The sequence below is a fragment of the Jaculus jaculus genome, chromosome 12 (assembly GCF_020740685.1).
Source record: "Jaculus jaculus isolate mJacJac1 chromosome 12, mJacJac1.mat.Y.cur, whole genome shotgun sequence".
Classification (NCBI taxonomy): Eukaryota; Metazoa; Chordata; class Mammalia; order Rodentia; family Dipodidae; genus Jaculus; species Jaculus jaculus.
This window is the reverse complement of record NC_059113.1, coordinates 95461628-95480919: the sequence shown is the minus strand read 5'-3', so window position 1 is coordinate 95480919 and position 19292 is coordinate 95461628. Positions and strand designations below refer to the sequence as shown.

Below are 19292 nucleotides of genomic sequence, written 5' to 3'. Positions count from 1 at the left end.
TATTTCCATGGAAAAACGAAGCCATCCTTCTAAATTCATGAGATGAAAGGCAGCTGTCACATCAGAAGCTAATGACTGTGTTCTCTAATTTATTGACCCTCTATTTTGTTTTCAGTCATCCCTAGCAGCCGTATATCATCAGGGGCTAGGTAAGATAATAACTTGCTTAGGATTACCCTTAAAAGTGTGTTTGGGGCTGGAGAGATGGCTTAGCAGTTAAGCGCTTGCCTGTGAAGCCTAAGGACCCCGGTTCGAGGCTCGGTTCCCCAGGTCCCACGTTAGCCAGATGCACAAGGGGGCGCAAGTGTCTGGAGTTCGTTTGCAGAGGCTGGAAGCCCTGGCATGCCCATTCTCTCTCTCTCTCCCTCTATCTGTCTTTTTCTCTGTGTCTGTCGCTCTCAAATAAATAAATAAATAAAATTTTAAAAAAAAAAAAAAAAAGTGTGTTTGGAGCTGGGTGTGGTGGCGCATGCCTTTAATCCCAGCACTCAGGAGGCAGAGGTAAGAGGATCACCGTGAGTTCAAGGCCACCTTCAGACTACATAGTGAATTCCGGGTCAGACTGGGCTAGAGTGAAACCCTACCCTGAAAAAAAAAAAAAAAAAAAGCATTTGGAGTGTTCCTCTGTAAGTAAGGGGAAATGGTGCTTTCTACCAAACACACCAGAAACATGGAAACAAACAACCCGCTTCTTACTGGTGTGCTCCTGTCTCTCAGCTGCATCAGTGCTGGTTATTTCTTGAGAACTGGAAATGTGCACTCCACCCTAGTGGCAAAGTGATATTTTAGGCAAGAGTTGGCCACCTACTCCATGTGGAGCTAAGCAAACTTCCACGTACTTCAAAAGCAGCACAATGACTACAGGATTTTGGCAAATGTCCTTTATAATCAAAAATCACCAATTTTTCATGGTACACTATTGAGTTTACTCCCCCCACCCCACAAACAATCTATGTGATAAAGTTGGATTATAACATGAACAAAGTCCTATTTTAAAGTAAAATGCTGCTGTTTTCATTTTCTAAAAATAAATTAATATCAGGGCTGGAGAGATTGCTTAGTGGTTAAGGCACTTGCCTGCAAAGCCTAAGGAGCCAGGTTCGATTCCCAGCACCTATGTAAACCAGATGCAAGAGACGACACCTGCATCTAGAATTGTTTTGCAGTGGCTAGAGGCCCCGGCACACACATTCTCTATCTGCCCCTCTCCCCTCCCCCTCTCTCTGTGTCAAAAATAAATTATTGGGGCTGGAGAGATGGCATAGCGGTTAAGCGCTTGCCTGTGAAGCCTAAGGACCCTGGTTCGAGGCTCGGTTCCCCAGGTCCCACGTTAGCCAGATGCACAAGGGGGCGCACGTGTCTGGAGTTCGTTTGCAGAGGCTGGAAGCCCTGGCTCGCCCATTCTCTCTCTCTCCCTCTATCTGTCTTTCTCTCTGTGTCTGTCGCTCTCAAATAAATAAATAAAATTTAAAAAATAAAATAAAATAAAATAAATTATTGTTTAGAAGACAAGCATGTTGGTACACCATTTAAAAAAAAAAAAAACAGTGGGAATATGGCCAATTTGCAGCATGTTCATATATTAAAGCCTAGTCCGACGTAAGGCTTGGGCACTGAGGGCTCAGTTGACGCTGCCTTCTCCCTAGGTGAAAGACAGCTAATAAAGGAAATGTTTCTCATCTCCAGAGAGAAGCAGCCGCCCTGTCCTTTTACCTGGCCTGGAGGAACAGAAAATGCTTCAAGAAAATCCCATGGAGGATCACCGTGAGCTCAAGGCCACCCTGAGACTACATAGTGAATCCCAGGCCAGCCTGGGCTAGACTGAAGCCCTACCATGGGAAAGAGAGAGAGAGAGAGAGATTCCCATGGTCAACAGCCATTTCCTACCAGCATGTGCAAGGGCAGTAGAATAACAAGATGAGCGCTTAATAGAGAGGAAGGCGAGAAGGGGGGAGAAGTGGAGGAGGATGAGAAGGGAAAGAAAGAATTTTCTCTATTTGCATGTTAAAAGGCCAGGGGAACAAAAGCATAAAAGGACATGTGAGTAAAACATGCAGAGAGATGAAGCAGGTATTCTTGCTCTAGGAATCGCAACAAACTTTTATGTCAGTATCTAAACAACACTTCAAACACTAAAAAAAAAATACAGTTCATGTAAAAATGGCAATCTATTTTTTTTTGGGGGGGGGCTAATCTTAAGAAGTAACAAGACTCAAGCAAAGGCAGCCCTCTTCTAAAAACATTCAACAGCTTGGAACTTTTCCCAACCCTTAAAAACCAAGTTAGTTTTTTTTTTTAATAATGAAAATGAAATTATTTATTAAATGTGCCTTGAAAAAAATTAGACCTGAGATGGAAAATATTACTTTTAGTAACAAAAGACATTGGTTTCAAAAAAGAAACTTAATCATTTGGCGCTCTCATTTCTCTCCCACTCTGTCTCTCTCTTCGTATCTACTTGTCTTTCTCTGATATGTAACCTCACAACAGGAAAAACGAGAGTAAGGATTAGCTGTGGAATAACATACACATGATTATTTAAAACCCAGAAGTGCTTTTTTTCAGAAATGGTATTAAATTATTTCAGTTTGGTATACCTTAAGAATGAAAGTACTTTGTCAGCCACTAAGGTCCACATTGACTGGCAATCTTACATTCATACTAATACTTATTACTAAGTAGTGCAAACAAACTTACATTACACAGCCACTCTAAATGAATTATTTAATGAAGAAATAACACATCAGTATCTTCTCTAACTTCCTGTTTGCAGACTATTGCTGACACAACAGCAATTTCACTTGCCAGTAACATGAAATGAAGTTGTGACATACTTGTGTCTGGACTTCTCTACTCTGATATTCAAAGTATACATGATTTGCCAGGTCATGAATTTTTGAGGGCTTGGATATTTAAATGGCCTTGTAAGTTAGGGCAGTTTGGGGACTTTTCCCATGCGCAGAGGAAATGACCATCGAAACTCAACCAATGCTGGCTTGGAGGACTTTGCAAGATTAAGAACATATTTTCAGACAGTTTAAAACACTTTGGGGTGACCACAGAAAGTCCCTTGTTCAAAGTTTCCTTGAGCATGAACAAGAAAGTGATCACAATAAAATCAGCCAAACCGCCACCAAAATGTGTCTGTTAGCCACCCCACACCCCCTTGGGCAAATCTCCTCTTCTGATACCCACACAGCCTTCCAGTCCTAATCACTGCAACACCATGTTGGAAATGAGAGAAGTGTTTCTAATTTTAAAATTAAGTAAAAGCAGATGCTTTCATCCCATTAAACTCTTCCAGCTGCTACTGAACCATTGGCAACCTGACTATTTAATTTGGAGTCCCGCTTGTGGTAGAAAGGAAAAATCTGTCTGCCCGGACTGCACACCCAAGTTAAACCAGAGGGGGGAGAAAATGAAAACAGCTCATGAAAGCAAATGGATCCTAACAAGGCTCTCCAACTGGTGACGGGCAATTTTTCCTGCGGTTCATAGCTTTAAAAAAAAAAAAAAAAGGCTGTTGCTTATGAAATTCTTAATTCAAACACAACCGAACAAGAGGTTGCTATCTGTAACACGCCCCACTGTTGCCCCCGCGCGTTCAGGCAAACAGGTTGAAATGCATTTCCGGCACACCTGAGGGGCACTGTGGGTACTGATTAATTAAAGTAAGATGTCAGATAAACCGAAAGGTCAGAATGACAGATTGGCTTGATAGCCAGGCCCTCAGGGCTGATGGGTTATGATCCCTTCTCAAGGGGCAGCCTGCTGGGAGAGGGAGGGAGGGGGGCAGCTGGGCATCTTAGCATCTTCCACCACCCCGAACAGCAGTGTGTAATGCCAAAGAAAAAAAAAAAGCGCTTTGTCATTCCCAGAATGTCTGGGGTAATGAAATGAATTCCCTTTCTGGCTTCCTCTAGTGCGACGCCAAGGAACACTGTGTTATCGGCACAGATGGGGCGTGCATGGTTCTGGAGAGGAGCCTGGTGTGAGCTCCAAGCAAGCCACTGTGCATACCAATGAAGGCCCGAGAAGAGAAGCGAGCCCTCACTGTCAAATGACAGTTTTGGAAGCTTCATAAACAGGAGCGCGTCCCAGTGGTCTTGTTCAACCAAATGTACTGTCAAGACTCTGGACAGGCAATTTGGACGCTGGGCAATGCACAGAGGCCTGGCTGCTACTCCGCTCGGGGCCAAGGGGCGGAGGACATTCACCCATGACTGGCATTGCTTTTGCCTTCTTTTCTTAACTCAAGGGGGAGACAGAGATAATCTAAGCTGAGACAAATACTAATGCATCTCTGTGAGTCAACTGCCATTGCCAGGGAGACGATTCATCTGAGAAGTACAGGGAAAGGGTGGATGTCTAAGTATGCTGTAGGTTACTACGAACTATTAAGCTGTGACATCAACGAACATTAACATTAACAATTAATGCATGGAAAAATGATGAAAGAGGCATACCCATCAACATACTCAGAAGTCTCTGGACCTTTGAACTCACCCCCACAACTCTGTACAATCCTTGGTCATTGATACCTAGGTGAAAGAGACAAGAGGTTAGCAAGACACAAGACTTTCAATTTTTAACGTTGTCAAACCGTAGCACCCATCATCTCTGCTAACTCACATTAGCGGCATTCCTGCTGACTATAAAAATAACATTTGAGGGTTGGAGAGATGACTCGGCGGCTAAGGCACTTGCCTGCAAAACCTAATGACCAAGGTTTGAATCCCCAGTACCACATAAAGCCACATGCAAAGTGGCACACGCATCTGGAGTCTGTTTGCAGAGGGTACAGGCCCTGGTGTGCCCATATGCTCCTCCTTCCCTGTCTCTCTTTCCTTGCAAATAAATGAATAAAATATTTTAAAACGGGGGCTGGAGAGAGGGCTTAGTAGTGAATATGCTTGCTTGAAAAGCCTAAGGACCCGGGTAAGCCAGATGCACAAGGTGGCACATGCATCTCAAGTTCATTTGCAGTGGCTAGAGACCCTGGTGTGCCTATTTTCTCTCTCTCTCAAATAAACACTTAAAAAAATTTTTTTTAATTTGACTTGAAAAAAATCAAGTATGTATCAGCTCATCATACCTGTTTTGTATTTGTGATTGGGACTGGGAAATAAACACATAAAACAGCATTCCACATGGACAATAATGTCATATGTTAATGTTGAGGACAGTCAAGCATCATGGACACTCTAAACTGTGTCCCAAGGCACGCTGTAAAAATGCACTCAAACTTCTGTAGTATGGACGCTCACATTTTTCTTGGCAAGCTTTAGCTTTCTTATAAATAATACAGTGATTAGTACCTAGAAAGGAATTGCTTGGTGGTTTTTAAAGACCATGAACTGAATTTATATTTAAGAAGAAAAGTTATTATAAACTTGGCCCAAATGAGTATGACTACCAAGTACACCCCAAAAGAAACCAACTCAATGATGCATCCTCCTGTGTAGTAAACTGAAAACCAGGAGTCGCTGGGCAAGAGAAGAAGTTCATATCAAACTGTGTGTGCTAAACAAATGCCCTTATTTGGGTTCACATCTGCATATGTCAACTATAAGTTGGAAAGTTACTCGGGGTAGACAAGAATTTTTATTTTTGTTTTTAAAGCTGTGAACCCTATTGGGAGGGAAGTGACATGCCTCAAATCAGATCTAAGGAAGCATAGGAATAGATGAAGCAACTCCTATGACCTTCAGCAGCTGCCTTCTGCCCTCCGAATGGCAAAGGCAACAGGGACATGACTGGCTGCCAAGGAAAGGATGGCACTAATCCTGAATCGTGTTTCCAGACCTCAAGGACCCCACCAACCACCCAAAGGCCCATGGGCTTCCTCCGCGGGGGCTGCTGTTTTTGCTTCCCTGCATGGGGCAATAAAAAGGAATAGTACACAGTCCACATGACTGCATTCAAGTCTAGGGAGGGAAAGGAGATGGTGTGAGCGCGTGTTCTGTAAGCTGTGACACACTGCACACACACAGACTTTTATTTGTCCTTGCCAAAATTAGTATTCATTTTCCTTTCTCCTTACTCATTTCTTTCTTTTTTTGGGGGGGGGGTGCGGGGGTTGAGGTAGGTCTCGCTCTAGACCAAGGTTAGCTGGAATTCACTATGTAGTCTCAGGCTGGCCTCGAACTCACAGGAGTCCACCAACCTTGGCCTCCCGAGTGCTGGGATTAAAGGCATGTGCCACCATGCCCGGTACTTACTCATTTTTTTAAGTTTATTGAACAGCCTATTTTTCCTAACATTACAGATCAAATTGTAACAGACAGACAGACACACACACACACACACACACACACACACACTCCCAGATAGCCCAATATCCCAGAATGTGACTTAACATAGAGCTGCCTCTGAAAGAGGGAACTAACTTAAAATCAGTACATCAGGATGGGCCCTAGCCCACTATGGCTTGCTCCTTGGAGGGAGGGTATATGGACACCAAAAGTGACAGAAGGAAGACCATGTGAGACACAGGCAGGAGACAGCCACCTACAAGCAAGAAGAGAAACCGCAGAACTAACCCAGCCACAGTTTCATACTGCCCTGCCGGGCCCCAGGGGCTGGGGACTACCGCTAAGTCACAGTGCGTGCCTAGATCTTTGCTATGGCAGCCCAAGCACACTGGTGTGGCTACTTTGCCCTCGCTGGAATAACATACCCAGCTGGAAACGGCCCATGGGAGGAAAGGGTTTATCCTGGCTCAGTCTGGAGGAAGGCAGATTTCTAAACGTGGAGAAGAGCAAGAGAATGGGCGTGGCGAATGGAGTCACACGGCCCCCAACACACTCACGGGTTCTGAATGCTTGGTCCCCAGCTAGTGGCCGTTTGGAAAGTGGAGCCTTGCTACCATTTCTCCCCCCACCGTGGTAAGAAGTGACGCCCAGCCTCTGTTTCACCACCCTTTCCTTTCCCTGCTCTCAGGAAGCTTCCTTGCCCTACAGACTACAAGTCAAAATCAGCCATTTCCTCCCATCAGCTGCTCTTGGTCAGGTCAGGTGTTTTGTCCCGGCAGCAAGAAGCTGACTATGACGTGACATATCGTGTCTCGCCAGCTGGGAGGCAGCAGCCAGAGTAAGCTAGCTGGTGGCTTCCCCACAGAGCTGGACTACTACCCCTCAAGGCACGCCTGCTCCAGCGAGGCTCCCCCTTCCAAAGGCTCCCCCAGCTGGGGACCGAGTTTGAGAATCACCAGCACATGAAGTGATGAGGGACAGTTCACTTTCAAACCACCACACACATCCACACCGTGTGTCCAGAATGCTGAAGCTGCTGAGGGAAATGGCTGGTAGGGGGGGAGGGAGGTCATCAGCAGAGCTCTGCCAGGAGCTGGAAGAAGGAAAAGCAAAGTGGCAAGAAACAACGCAGAGCCAGGTGTGGTGGTGCACGCCTGTAATCCCAGCGCTCGGGAGGCAGAGGTAGGAGGATCGCCGTGAGTTCGAGGCCACCCTGAGACTGCATAGTGAATTCCAGGTCAGCCAGAGTGAGACCCTACCTCGAAAAACCAAAAAGAAACACAGAGAACTTTAAAAGCCTGCCACAGAAGAAAAGACTGGACTGCCTTCTTTCCTCCTCCTCCATGTCAGAGCGCATAGAGTCTGAACAACCAGACTGGCTCTGTACTACTCTAAAAAAAGAACCCACAATGGTTTGATTTCAAAGTCAGAAGTGAAGGAGTAAATCCTGTTCTGCAGTCAACCCAATGCGTGCCTTTATCAACAACGCCAGGAATAGATGGAGATGAAGTAGGAAGTTTGCGGTCATAATTGCAGTGCTGGTAATTACTATCAGATAATTGATCAAGCTCAAATCCATCAACCTGAGAGAAGTGGAGTTAATCGCTAATACATAATGAAAGGTGTGAGGGGGGATTAAAGCTACTCAACCCAGCCTGTTCTTTTTCCTTTTTTTTTTCGGGCGGAGGGGTCTGTGCAGGTTTTTTGGGTTTTTTTTGTTTTTTTTTTTTTTGAGATAGGGTTTCACTCTAGCCCAGGCTGACCTGGAATTCACTATGTAGTCTCAGGCTGGCCTCCAACTCATGGTGATCCCCCTACCTCTGCCCCCTGAGCTCTGGGATTAAAGGCGTGTGCCACCACACTTGGCTGGCTTTTCCTTTTCTTAATGAAAATTTAAATAAATCTCATACAAAAGCAGCTTGCAAAAAAAAAAATGGAATGATAAGTAACCAAATCTTGTAAGATTTTCTGCTTCCTGGTATGCTGTGTGTAAAGGCTGTAGATTGACAGAGAAGAACTGAAATATGCCTATCACCCAGGCACATATGCTCACAGGGGTGTATCAATTACAAAGAGCTGAAAGAAGATAGTCCATGTCTACCAGACTAGTGGGTTTGTCCCATCTTTTCAGGTACTTTTCCACAAACCCCTCTTTTCAGTCAAAGAGATGGATCACTATTCCAGTCACCAAGTGATGGAGTTCTGAAATCAGCTGTACTTCTTTCCCCACAACCATCCAAATGAAACAAATCAAAGTAGGCTCTTCCCTCCAAAGACAGAAGCTTCGCTTCCAGTTCTAAAATGCACAAAATTATAGGTGTGCCCATTCCTAAAGGAGTCACCACAGAGAAACACAACTCTAACCAGTTACAAACACCATCTTTTTCCCTGTCTTTTTTTTTAACCATTCACACAACTTCCATTCCCAAAGGTCCTCCCTTACCACCCCATCTTAATAAGTCATTGGGCTGGAGAGATGGCTAAGCAGTGAAAGTGCTTGCCTGCAGAGCCTAATAACTCAAGTGTGATTCCTGTACACACAAAAAGCCAGATGCACAAAGTGGCACATGCATCTGAACTTCATATTCAGTTGTGGGAGGCTCCAGCAATCTCTCTTCTCCTCTTGCAAATATGTAAACATAGTATTTTTTTTTAAAAAAGGCCAGGTGTGGTGGCATACCCCTTTAATCTCAGCATTCAGGAGGCAGAGGTAGGAGAATTGCCATGAGTTCGAGGCCACCCTGAGACTACACAATGAATTCCAGGTTAACCTAGACTAGAGTGTGACCCTACCTGGAAACCCTCGGAAGGAAGGAGGGAAGGAAGGAAGGGGAAGAGGAGAGGAGAGAAAAAGAGGAGAGAAGAAGAGGAGAAGAGGAGAGAGGAGAGATCATGAAGAGAAAGTCATCATCCGATCAAGCGTGCCTTGTTGGCACAGAGCTCTCAGATCAGCCCTCTGCCTCACCAAGCTATGTGCACAGAGGCGGGGTCACAGGGAGCAGCTGACTGTCCCCCGCAGGTCACTATGTTCACACCAGGCTTCTAGACTATGCCCAAGCAAGCCGACATCTCAGACTCCAAGAACACTGGGCCCCTCTTCCTCACAGCCTTCCTCCTCCCTACCGCGCATGCCACTCATCAAGTGCGCGCCAGGCATGACCGGAGCTGCCCGCGGCTCAGCAGTAAGTAAAATAAAGCCCTATTCAAATGCTCAAACCCAGAGAAAATAACCTCTGCTCACACCAGACCACAGAAATGTTCCCTTTAGTTTAATGTAACTTCCATCCTTCGAATTCGACACTTGGTTTTCTTTTCAAACAAGCCAGCAGGGATGGGAAGATGGCTCGGCAGCTAGAAGGTACTTCTTTACAAAGCCTGCTGGCCACGGTTCAATTTCTCAGCCAGCCACAGAAGCCGGACACAAAGTTGCACAAGTGTTTGCTTCCACTAGCAAGAGGCCCCGGAACACACACACACACACGGGGGGGGGGGGGGGGCATGTGCAAATAAATTTGTTTTAATAAATTAACAAAGCTTAATATTCTGTCCTGACCTCAGTTTAAGTCCTGCTTCTTTCCATTCAGTGTAGAATTTCATTTCCACATTAGAAACAATTTTCAGGGTTGCAGAGATGGCTTAGTGATTAAGCATTTGCCTGTGAAGCCTAAGGACCCTGGTTCGAGGCTCAATTCCCCAGGACCCACGTTAGCCAGATGCACAAGGGGGCGCACGTGTCTGGAATTCATTTGCAGTGGCTGGAGGCCCTGGAGCGCCCATTCTGTCTCTCTCTTTTTCAAGTAAATCAATAAATACTTTTTAAAAAAAATTTTCTTCAGCCAGGCACGGTGGTGTACGCCTTTAATCCCAGAGAGATAGGCAGAAATAAGAGGACCACTGTGAGTTTCTGGCCAGCCTCAGACATCCTGAATACCAGTTTAGCCTGGACTAGAGAGTGAGACCCTACCTCTAAACATCACCCACCCCCAGAAAAAAATTCACACCATGCCTATCTAAAGAGGCATATACTACACAGTATGTGCTCCATGTGACCTTTTAATTAAAAATAATTACAATTCAAAGAACATCCAGCCTTAGAAAAGAGTTTATTTTTTTGGTGGTGGGGAGTGGGGTTCGAGGTAAGGTATCACTTTAACCCAAGCAGACCCAGGCTGACCTTAAACTCACTTTGTTCCTCCTAGCTCAGCCTCCCCAGTGCTGAGGCTAAAGGCACATGTGCCACCATGCCTGGCCCAGCCTTAGAAATTTTAAAAGAACATGTGTGGACCTGCATGCCACCGCTCTTCCCATTGGACGTAAAGCTGTCATCTCACATGGTCCCACACCCTCACAATACATTTAACGAATGAGCAGAATTAGTGAATAATGGAGTCAATAACCCGATACTTAGTAAAGAGAAAATGGCAACGCAACACAGAAAAGTCCTCATTCACATGTCTATAAGATGAATGGAAATCAACGGAAAGGGCTCGAAAAGCGTAAAATTCCTGCTCACTGGTAACTTTTGCAATTTCTTGCCTTAGATTCTAACTGTTTGAGGAGCAGATATAAAACATGACAACTCCCATCTGCCTGTGACTTCTCTGCCTTCTTCCCTGTGGGGTCACCTTTAAACTCAGGTCTGCACTCAGGAAGAGCCTCCCCGTCAGCAGGGTTTAGGAGAGATCTCATGAGTTTCTTTCTGGTCTTCCTTACCCAAACCAACCAGGAACGGAAGGCAGGGGAAGGGAGAGGGAGGCTGGCCATCACACCGCCCCTGCTTCCCAACCCAGCTTAGGTGAGAAAGAAGAGGTACAAGGAAAACCTTCAGCCCTAGGTCTAAGCCATTATTTTCTGTTGTTGCTGCTATGGGCCCCCAAGACACATCTAGTCTTGCCGAGTCTCACCCTCTGCACTCCATGTCTCCAGTACAGTGGACTGCTGGTTTGTTTATCAGCCACTTCCTCTGGAATAGGCTTCCAAATGGACAGCAAGCTACATCGAACTATCCTCGTGTCCAGTTTGTACCCACCACAAAGAAAATGTTTCCACTGCAGCAGCCCATGCCCAGACTTGCCAGGATGCCTTGCACAACTATTCAAAGCCAGCAGGTGAAGTGCCCAGATGGGGACCAGAGCAAAACTGCAGAGGGACAGGGAAGAACTTCTAGGTCTGGTGTCAGCCTGTCCTAGGATGTCACAGGCGACAGCTATGACAACTCCAAGGGCAGTTCTATCGTTCTTCATGGGGACATGACTGGCAGAAGGAGCATGTCCCAGACTGGGTTCCCAGCTCCAATTGTGCCACCTGGGTCAGGATGATCCTGACTGGCTCCAAGCCCCAAACACTATGTCTGAAAGACCAAGCTTATTAAATCATATGCTTTTGGGGCTGGAGAGATGGCTTAGCAGTTAAGGCACTTGCCTCCAAAGCCTAAGGACCGAGGTTTGATTCTCCAGTAGCCAAGTAAAGCCAGAGGCACAAGATAATGCATGTGTCTGGAGTTCGTTTGCAGTGGCTAGAGGCCCTGGTGTGCCCATTCTCTTTCTCTCTCTACTTATCTGCATGCCTCCCTCTCTCTCTCAAATAAATAAATATTAGAAAACATGTTTAGTTAAATGTCTATTGAGTTTTCTGGGGACTGGACAGAGGACATGAAAAATTAAAAATGTTGGGCTGGAGAGATGGCTTAGCGGTTAAGCGCTTGCCTGTGAAGCCTAAGACCCCAGTTCGAGGCTTAATTCCCCAGGACCCACGTTAGCCAGATGCACAAGGGGGCGCACGCGTCTGGAGTTTGTTTGCAGTGGCTGGAAGCCCTGGTGCACCCATTCCCTCTCTGTCTCTCTCTCAAATAAATAAATAAAAATAAACAAAAAGATTTTTTTTAAACCTAAAAATTTGTTGGGATTTTAGTGTCCAAGACAAATCACACACTGAAGTTTGATCTGCTACCTCTGGGGGGTGTTATAGGTTCTCAACCACATGGGGCAAATCTGTTCTCAGCTGCCTCTGAGTCTGCAAAAGTTCACACAGGAGTGGCAATGGTAAGAACGCAACAATTTGGAAGACATCAATCCAAATACAGGTGAGGCCGGGCGTGGTGGCACACGCCTTTAATCCCAGCACTTGGGAGGCAGAGGTAGGTGGATCACCGTGAGTTCAAGGCCACACTGAGACTACATAGTGAATTCCAGGTCAGCCTGGGCTACAGTGATATCCTACCTCAAAACAAACAAACAAACAAACAAACAAATAAATAAATAAGCAGTCCGTGCACTGGATCTAGAGCTGGTCTATATTATCCCAAAGCCCGCCCCCAGTGACACACCTCCTCTCCAGCAAGGCTCCACCTCTCTTTGGCTGTATCAGCTGAGAATTGAGTATGAGGCATAATCCAAGACAGAGGGCTATGGGAGGAGGGGAGAGAGACGCCACATTCAAACTATCACAGCACGGGAAACAGTCAGTTGTTTCTCTTCCCTTTCCCTTGCTTCCTACAGCCAGCAAAATCATCAGTCTGTCCTGTCAAATCTCTCTTTCTTTCCGCCTTTCCTTAACTTTTTTTAAAATTTAATTTGTAACTGGCACCTAACACCAAAAACTATGTGTGCAATAGTTACTACATACATACATATGATGATATTTCAATATGCTTAGGCATATCACTTGTTTATGGTGAGAACATCTTCTGGTTACATAAGCAGCAAACTATCTTGATCCATAGCAAGGCCAGCAGAGAGGCTTCTTCCATGCATCAAGCCTCACACACAATTTACACAAGGGAAATGAAAGTGTGGTCAGCCTTGGTTGCCTGGAACTGACCAGTGCCTGACGCCACTGCTGTCTGAGCCGGAGGGACCACTGGTGGAGTGGCACAGTGGTCAAATAAAAGGCTCTTGCCACAAAACAACTTTGGCCTTGCCCCTGAGCCTCATTTCTTATTCATTAGCAAAATTTTTGTACTGGTGAAACTTGAGCACTCTAAATATCAGCGATGAGCTTGAAAATACATTTATTTCTATTTGGCTGCCCCATCCATCTAGTTTACTTTTTTATTTTCTTATTATTTAGTTTTGTGTATTTGAGAGCAACAGAGAGAGAAAGAGGCAGAGAGAGAGAGAATGGGTGCGCCAGGACCTCCAGACACATGCACCCCCTTGTGCATCTGGCTAACATGGGTCCTGCGGAATCGAGCCTTGAACCAGGGTCCTTATGCTTCACAGGCAAGCACTTAACCGCTAAGCCATCTCTCCAGCCCCATCTAGCTTACTCTAATCCTTGTTCCCAGCTTCTGTGCACTTGATGGGACCTTAGTCAGTACTCCTTGGGTCTAGGAAGGTAGAACCAGTTAACCAACTGGACTCATTCTGCTCTCTGGTACAAAAGCCACACACAGTGGCTACATTGAGGGAACATGGGTGAGCGGTTTCTCTATGTAAACTGCCATGAGGAGTACCCCAAGTTGCTCAGTGCTCCTCTGGTCTTGAATCGATATTGGAACTTATCGATAGCCTCAATTAATTATAAGTATCTCCACACAGGCAGCTTGCGTTCATGGAGCACTCAACATGTGGCAGGTCTCACTTCCACAATGACATGTTGAAGGTGATGCCACCTTGACATCCCAGAGAACAGGAAGCCAAAAAGTGGAGAGACGCATGTGCCGTATCTACAGCCTATCCTGGAATTCTGACCAGGATTGACTTGCAAGCTCATGCCCAGGGACTGTGCTTTAATGTAAAGAACAGCCCGAAATTCACTGGGATTCTTGTACCTCGACCCTACACAGCCTTAAACCACAAATGCACTCAGAGGCTAGGTTATTCATGTGATTACGTGACAAAGTCCCATCATTTTCCTTTCTTCCAATTCCATTGATTTGTGTGGTAGAGGAGGAAAGTAAATAAATCGGACAACAGAAAGACGAGGCCGCAGAACTCATGGACTAAAAACAGAGTCGTTGGATTTGAGAAAGTAACCTTGAGCCAATCCCCGCGGTACGCAGGGACTCGAGCCATTCCCTCTTATGGGAAGCGTCTGCCCCGTTGCAGTCAGCTTTGCATTGCTGCCAGAAAACACCGACCAAGAGCAGCTTGTGGGAAAAGAAAAGAAAAAAACTAAGGTTTATTTTGGCTTACAGAATCGAGGGGAAGCCACACGATGGCAGGGAAAAAATAATGACATGAGTAAAGGGTGGTCTCCTCCTGGCCAACATCAGCGGGTCAATAGCAACACAGTGCACCAAACGCTGGCAAGAGGAAGCTGGCTCTACCACCCATAAGCCCGCCCCCAACAATCCACCGCTTCCAGGAAGCTTTAATTCCCAAATTGCCATCAGCTGGAGACCTAGCATTGAGGACACCTAAGTTTCTGGGGAACACCTGAATCAAACCACCACATGCCCCCTATCCGTTTACCAGTCATTCGTTTGGAAGCTGACAGCTCTTCAAAGTTTCCTGGAAATGAAGAAAGACGTGATAGATAATTGAGACGTTGAATACTCCATCTTGTTTTGCCTGGACTCCCGATTTCAACTTTGCATGTGCAACTCTGCGGACACCACATCACTTTCCAGCTCGCTCCCACAGAAGAAAGGCGGTCTGTTTCCACCCACGCTCATCTCACACCGTCCTGACCAGGAAGAGTCAATGCGTGAGGAACGCCAGCTTACTTGTGTACACTGTTCTGAGGACAGCTGCTCTTGATTTGCCTCATTTGGCATGGAAGTTGCCCTTGATTTCAGATTAATGTGAGATGATAGGAAAACACGTTCACGGTTCACTTCGGTGCATCCCGCCCACAGCCCCCTCCTAAAGGTTACCGGTGAAGCTGTCCATTGCTATTGTCAGCCAGAACCCATCATAAGCCCCCCCCACCCCCACCCCCCACGGCAGGCCAGAGCACTCAAGCCAACATCAGGAAGGTTCTCTCCAAAAACCTCACTGCGCTGCACATGCAAAGGTAAATTATATGTGATGAATGAAGGCCAGTCACATCTTATACGTGGCTTCCTGCTTCTGACCAATGAGTTCACAGCTTGTTACAATGCTGAATTTGATAACTGACAGCTTGCCTAGACCAACATTTTAATGCCGTACTCTAGAAAATTAAAGTGAATATTCAAATTATGCACATATGGAAGATTTTTAAAGAGAATTCCATAAACAAAAGTAGCATGCAAATTTAGTTTTAAATCATAATGATGGATTTTAAAACAGCAATGCAAGGACTTTTCGGAGTTTGTTTTTTTTGAGCAGGGTCTCACTCAAGTGCAGGCTGACCTGGAACTCACTCGGTAGACCCAGACCGGCCTCAAATTCATGGTGATTCTCCTAACTCAGCCTCCTGAGTACTGGTATTAAACGTGTGTGCCACCAGGCCTGGCATAACAAGCATTTTTAAGCAAAAGAATCTTACTGGTTTTGCTCACTTTATAGTGCATACACCTCAAAATCACATGTCATACAGGCTCAGAAGAAGACATTATAATGGACAGGGTTCCTTTTTAAAAAGAGGGAGCGATTTACTTCAGGAAATTATGTAATTATACTTCAAGCTCTGAAAACCTGAGCATCTCTCATCTATCTCTACGTCTAATAGGTTACCCATCACTCATAAAAGTGTTGGCATAAGTTCACAACATGATAAACAAATCTTACGTGTGTTATATGACAGTGCTAATTTCAACTACATATAGAAGAAATTCTTCCAGTAATTTTAGAAACTGTAGCTCTGTTGGATTGCCAATATGACATTTTGGGTCAAGCCTCTGAGGGTCTAGGTCAAGGCAAGCGCTATGGAGTGCTTACTACGTGTGCCAAGCACTGACTGCTGAGACATGAGACTTTGCACACGAAGGATACACAGGGCATCTTCTTGCAAGTAAACACTACAGTCCCAGAAACAAAATAACTACACGAGGTATAATGAACAAAGAGGCAATACCGCCACTAAGTGCAGAATGTATTTTTCTGAATTTTAAAGCAAACAAACAAAAAAAAATGTCAATGTGAGGGAAGATTGCACCCTGGGACTACGGGAAGCCAGTGAGAGGGACTGAACTCGAACTGAACGAGTGAGACCATCATGAGCACTTCCTTCTTTTGTTTTAATATAGTTTATTTGAGAGAGAGAAATAGGCAGGGAGGAGGGAGAGGGAGAGAATGGGCGCGCCAGGGCCTCCAGCCACTGCAAATGAACCCCAGACAAGTGCGCCCCCTTGTGCATCTGGCTTACATGGATCCTGAGCAATCAACGAGGTCCTTTGGCCTCGCAGGCAAGCACCTTAACCACTGAGCCATCTCTCCAGCCCAGTCATCGGCACCTCTGAGATCTCCTACACAGCACTTAACATTTCAGCCCCCTTTGGCTTGGCACACTGACACACGGCCACCGTTAGCCGTGCTGTGACCTATCCTCTCACCCTTCACATGTAGAGCAGATGACCTCCTCTACATCTAGATGCCGTCTCCTATAACACCCCCCGCAAAACAAAACTCCATTTGGATCCATCAACCAGGCCTTCATCAACTCTGCTCTCAGGCAATCTCCCTTGGCTTCTTCTACATCATAAAAGCAGATTAAAATAACCCTCGTGCCACATGGCTGCTTTATTCCTACTGGGTCTCTCCGAGTCTAAAACAGATGCCCAGCCAATAACAATGGCACTTAATAGTCCGATTGAACCCAGGAATCCACGTTTACAAAAAGCAGCTCTGGTGATTTCAGAGCTACGTCATCATGACTGCCCTCAACACCCGCGGGTCCTTGACTGTCACCGTTTCCCAAACTAATCCCTCCAAATACAACCCCAGCATAACTGTGACCACACTCCAGTGAAGCCCCCGGGACCACAGATCAGCAATGCTATCTACGCCGCTGCCAAGCCCACCGTCTGAATCAGCTACAGCCCTCAGGGCACACTCCACCCTTGGCACAATTCTGCCCACTGCACACAAGGCAACCGATTGGAGTTTTCGCACTAACCCTTTGATGCCTCCAACTTTGCTCTTTGGCGCCCTTTAGCACGGACCCTGACTTTCACTGTTAAGTGCAAATGCTGGGCGATGGGCTCTGGCTTCCTGTTTCCTTTCCAACCAAGTTTGGCTAGTCTCCGCTGCACTCTGTCTCTCCATGTTTGCTGAAGTTTCTCAGGATGTCATCCTCTCAGTCCCCATGATCTGAACCTTAAAGAAGCCTATTCCTAAAGCACAGACTTCCGTCAGTACCATCTTCTCCGATCCGTCAACCACACTCAGGTTTTCTTAATCTGTACAAACTTGCCACATTTTCTTTTATCACCTGGATTAATTCAATTGGTTACAAATCTTTCGGTTCTACCCACTATTACTGGATCCAAGATTGCCTGACAGCAGTCTTGACATTCATCAAGGCTATGCACACACTGAGATTGATCAATAAATACTAGTTAACCGACCGGCTTCTGACTAGAATGGGAGCTAAACCATGATAGGTCATCTGTCACTGAGAGAAGGAAAAGAACATTGAGCTATTTTCTTTAAAATTTCTCTGTTCTGTTTGCTAGGGTTAAGTCAGATTATTTGTCAAGGAAGTGAAGGGAAAAGATCCCCACATAGCAAGGCTCGATCAAGGCTGAAGGCGGCAGCCGGGTGTCCTCTCTCTTCGCAACACTTACTTTTACTACGACAATGGTTTCCAGACTTCGCGACTAGAGATCAGAATCACGAGAGGAACCTTGAAAACATCTATAAGCCATCACATAAAGCTAGCTATGAGAGCCCCGCTTAGCATATTTCTAAAGGTTTCACGTGACTAAGGCACGGTTTTGTGAAGCTCTTCAACTGGGTCTGCAAGGGCCATAATTTCCTAATGGAAGTAAATTCATGAAAGGACTTGAGTCCCACATGTAGTATAAGTTCATAAGCAAGTAATTGTATAAATGGGAGAGTGTGATATGATGGATTCTGAGATGGCAACAAAATGGGATTTGTTTTCATCTCATAAACGAGCAGAGCAACTACTAAATAGCCCCACTGAGACCAAGATATGTTAGTATCTACATTGTTTATTTTATTATCGGAATCATGTATGTTATACATATAAAAATCCAAGGTACGTTAGTAGACTACTACAAAGAAAATGTTATTTTTTTCTTGGGATGCTAAGGTCTCATAGTCAACTTCAGACACTTCTCTCTCTGATGCTTTGATCATTTCAGTGACATTACAAACAATAATGGCAGTAAAAATACCAATTGCCACTTTTTCCAAAAGTACACAAAGGAAAAGAAAACAAATATTTAGTTGCTTTAAACAAGCCATATGAAAAAAGTTTTCAGATAAAACCGTTCATATTTAAAACACTATTAGCAATGATTAGAAATAATTCTATCTGGTATCATTAAGTGCTAAGAGAGTTGAACCCAAGTGGTGGCTGGGTCAGATTCCTCAGTGATTACCTCCCCAGAAGCCCAGCAAGTTAAACAACTATTTATGTACCCAATTACCTTCAGAGCCTATGTCGGACATGCACCTAAGATGTACACAGTAGTCACTAACATCCTATTCACCAACCCTTTAGAGCTCAGCGTTAATCTCCTCGCTCTCTTATGGTGGGGTTGTGCTTACAAGCCTCCTTGGGGTTGAGTAGGGTGGAGGGATGTCTATTATTCCACACTGATTGTGAGGAAACACACTAATTGTGAGCAAAAGTAACTCACGTCCAAGCTATAGGATTTACTGGCTAGTCCAACACCCTCCAGAACTGGGTCTCTTTGGCAAAGCCTTCCAGAACCTTCAACTTGGCTGGTGGCTCCAACAGCACAGGTAGCTAGATGATGAGCACAGCCTTCAACTTGACCAGTCTGGCAGTTGAGACATGGAGACTGGGAGGTTTCTTGTTACTGGACACAAACTGGTTTCTAGCTTGACAGGAAAAAAAAAAAAAGAAACTAGACTCACACCATAAATAAAAAGATCAAGAGCCCAGAGAGCTGATTTGGGGAAAAACTGTTAAGAACATTATTCCCTGAAGGAACTTCCAAATTTAGGATAAAAGCCT

The 19292-nt window shown here is 45.3% G+C and overlaps 1 protein-coding gene across 1 annotated transcript in view; it reads right to left on the bottom strand.

Annotated features, from left to right (window-relative positions):
- Positions 1-19292, bottom strand: part of Arhgap10 (Rho GTPase activating protein 10) — a 316109-nt gene that overhangs the window by 113541 nt on the left and 183276 nt on the right. Inside the window, exon 14 of the mRNA XM_045131477.1 lies at positions 4467-4541. Within this exon, the coding sequence (XP_044987412.1) occupies positions 4467-4541 (75 nt within the window). The remainder of the gene's footprint in view (positions 1-4466; positions 4542-19292) is intronic.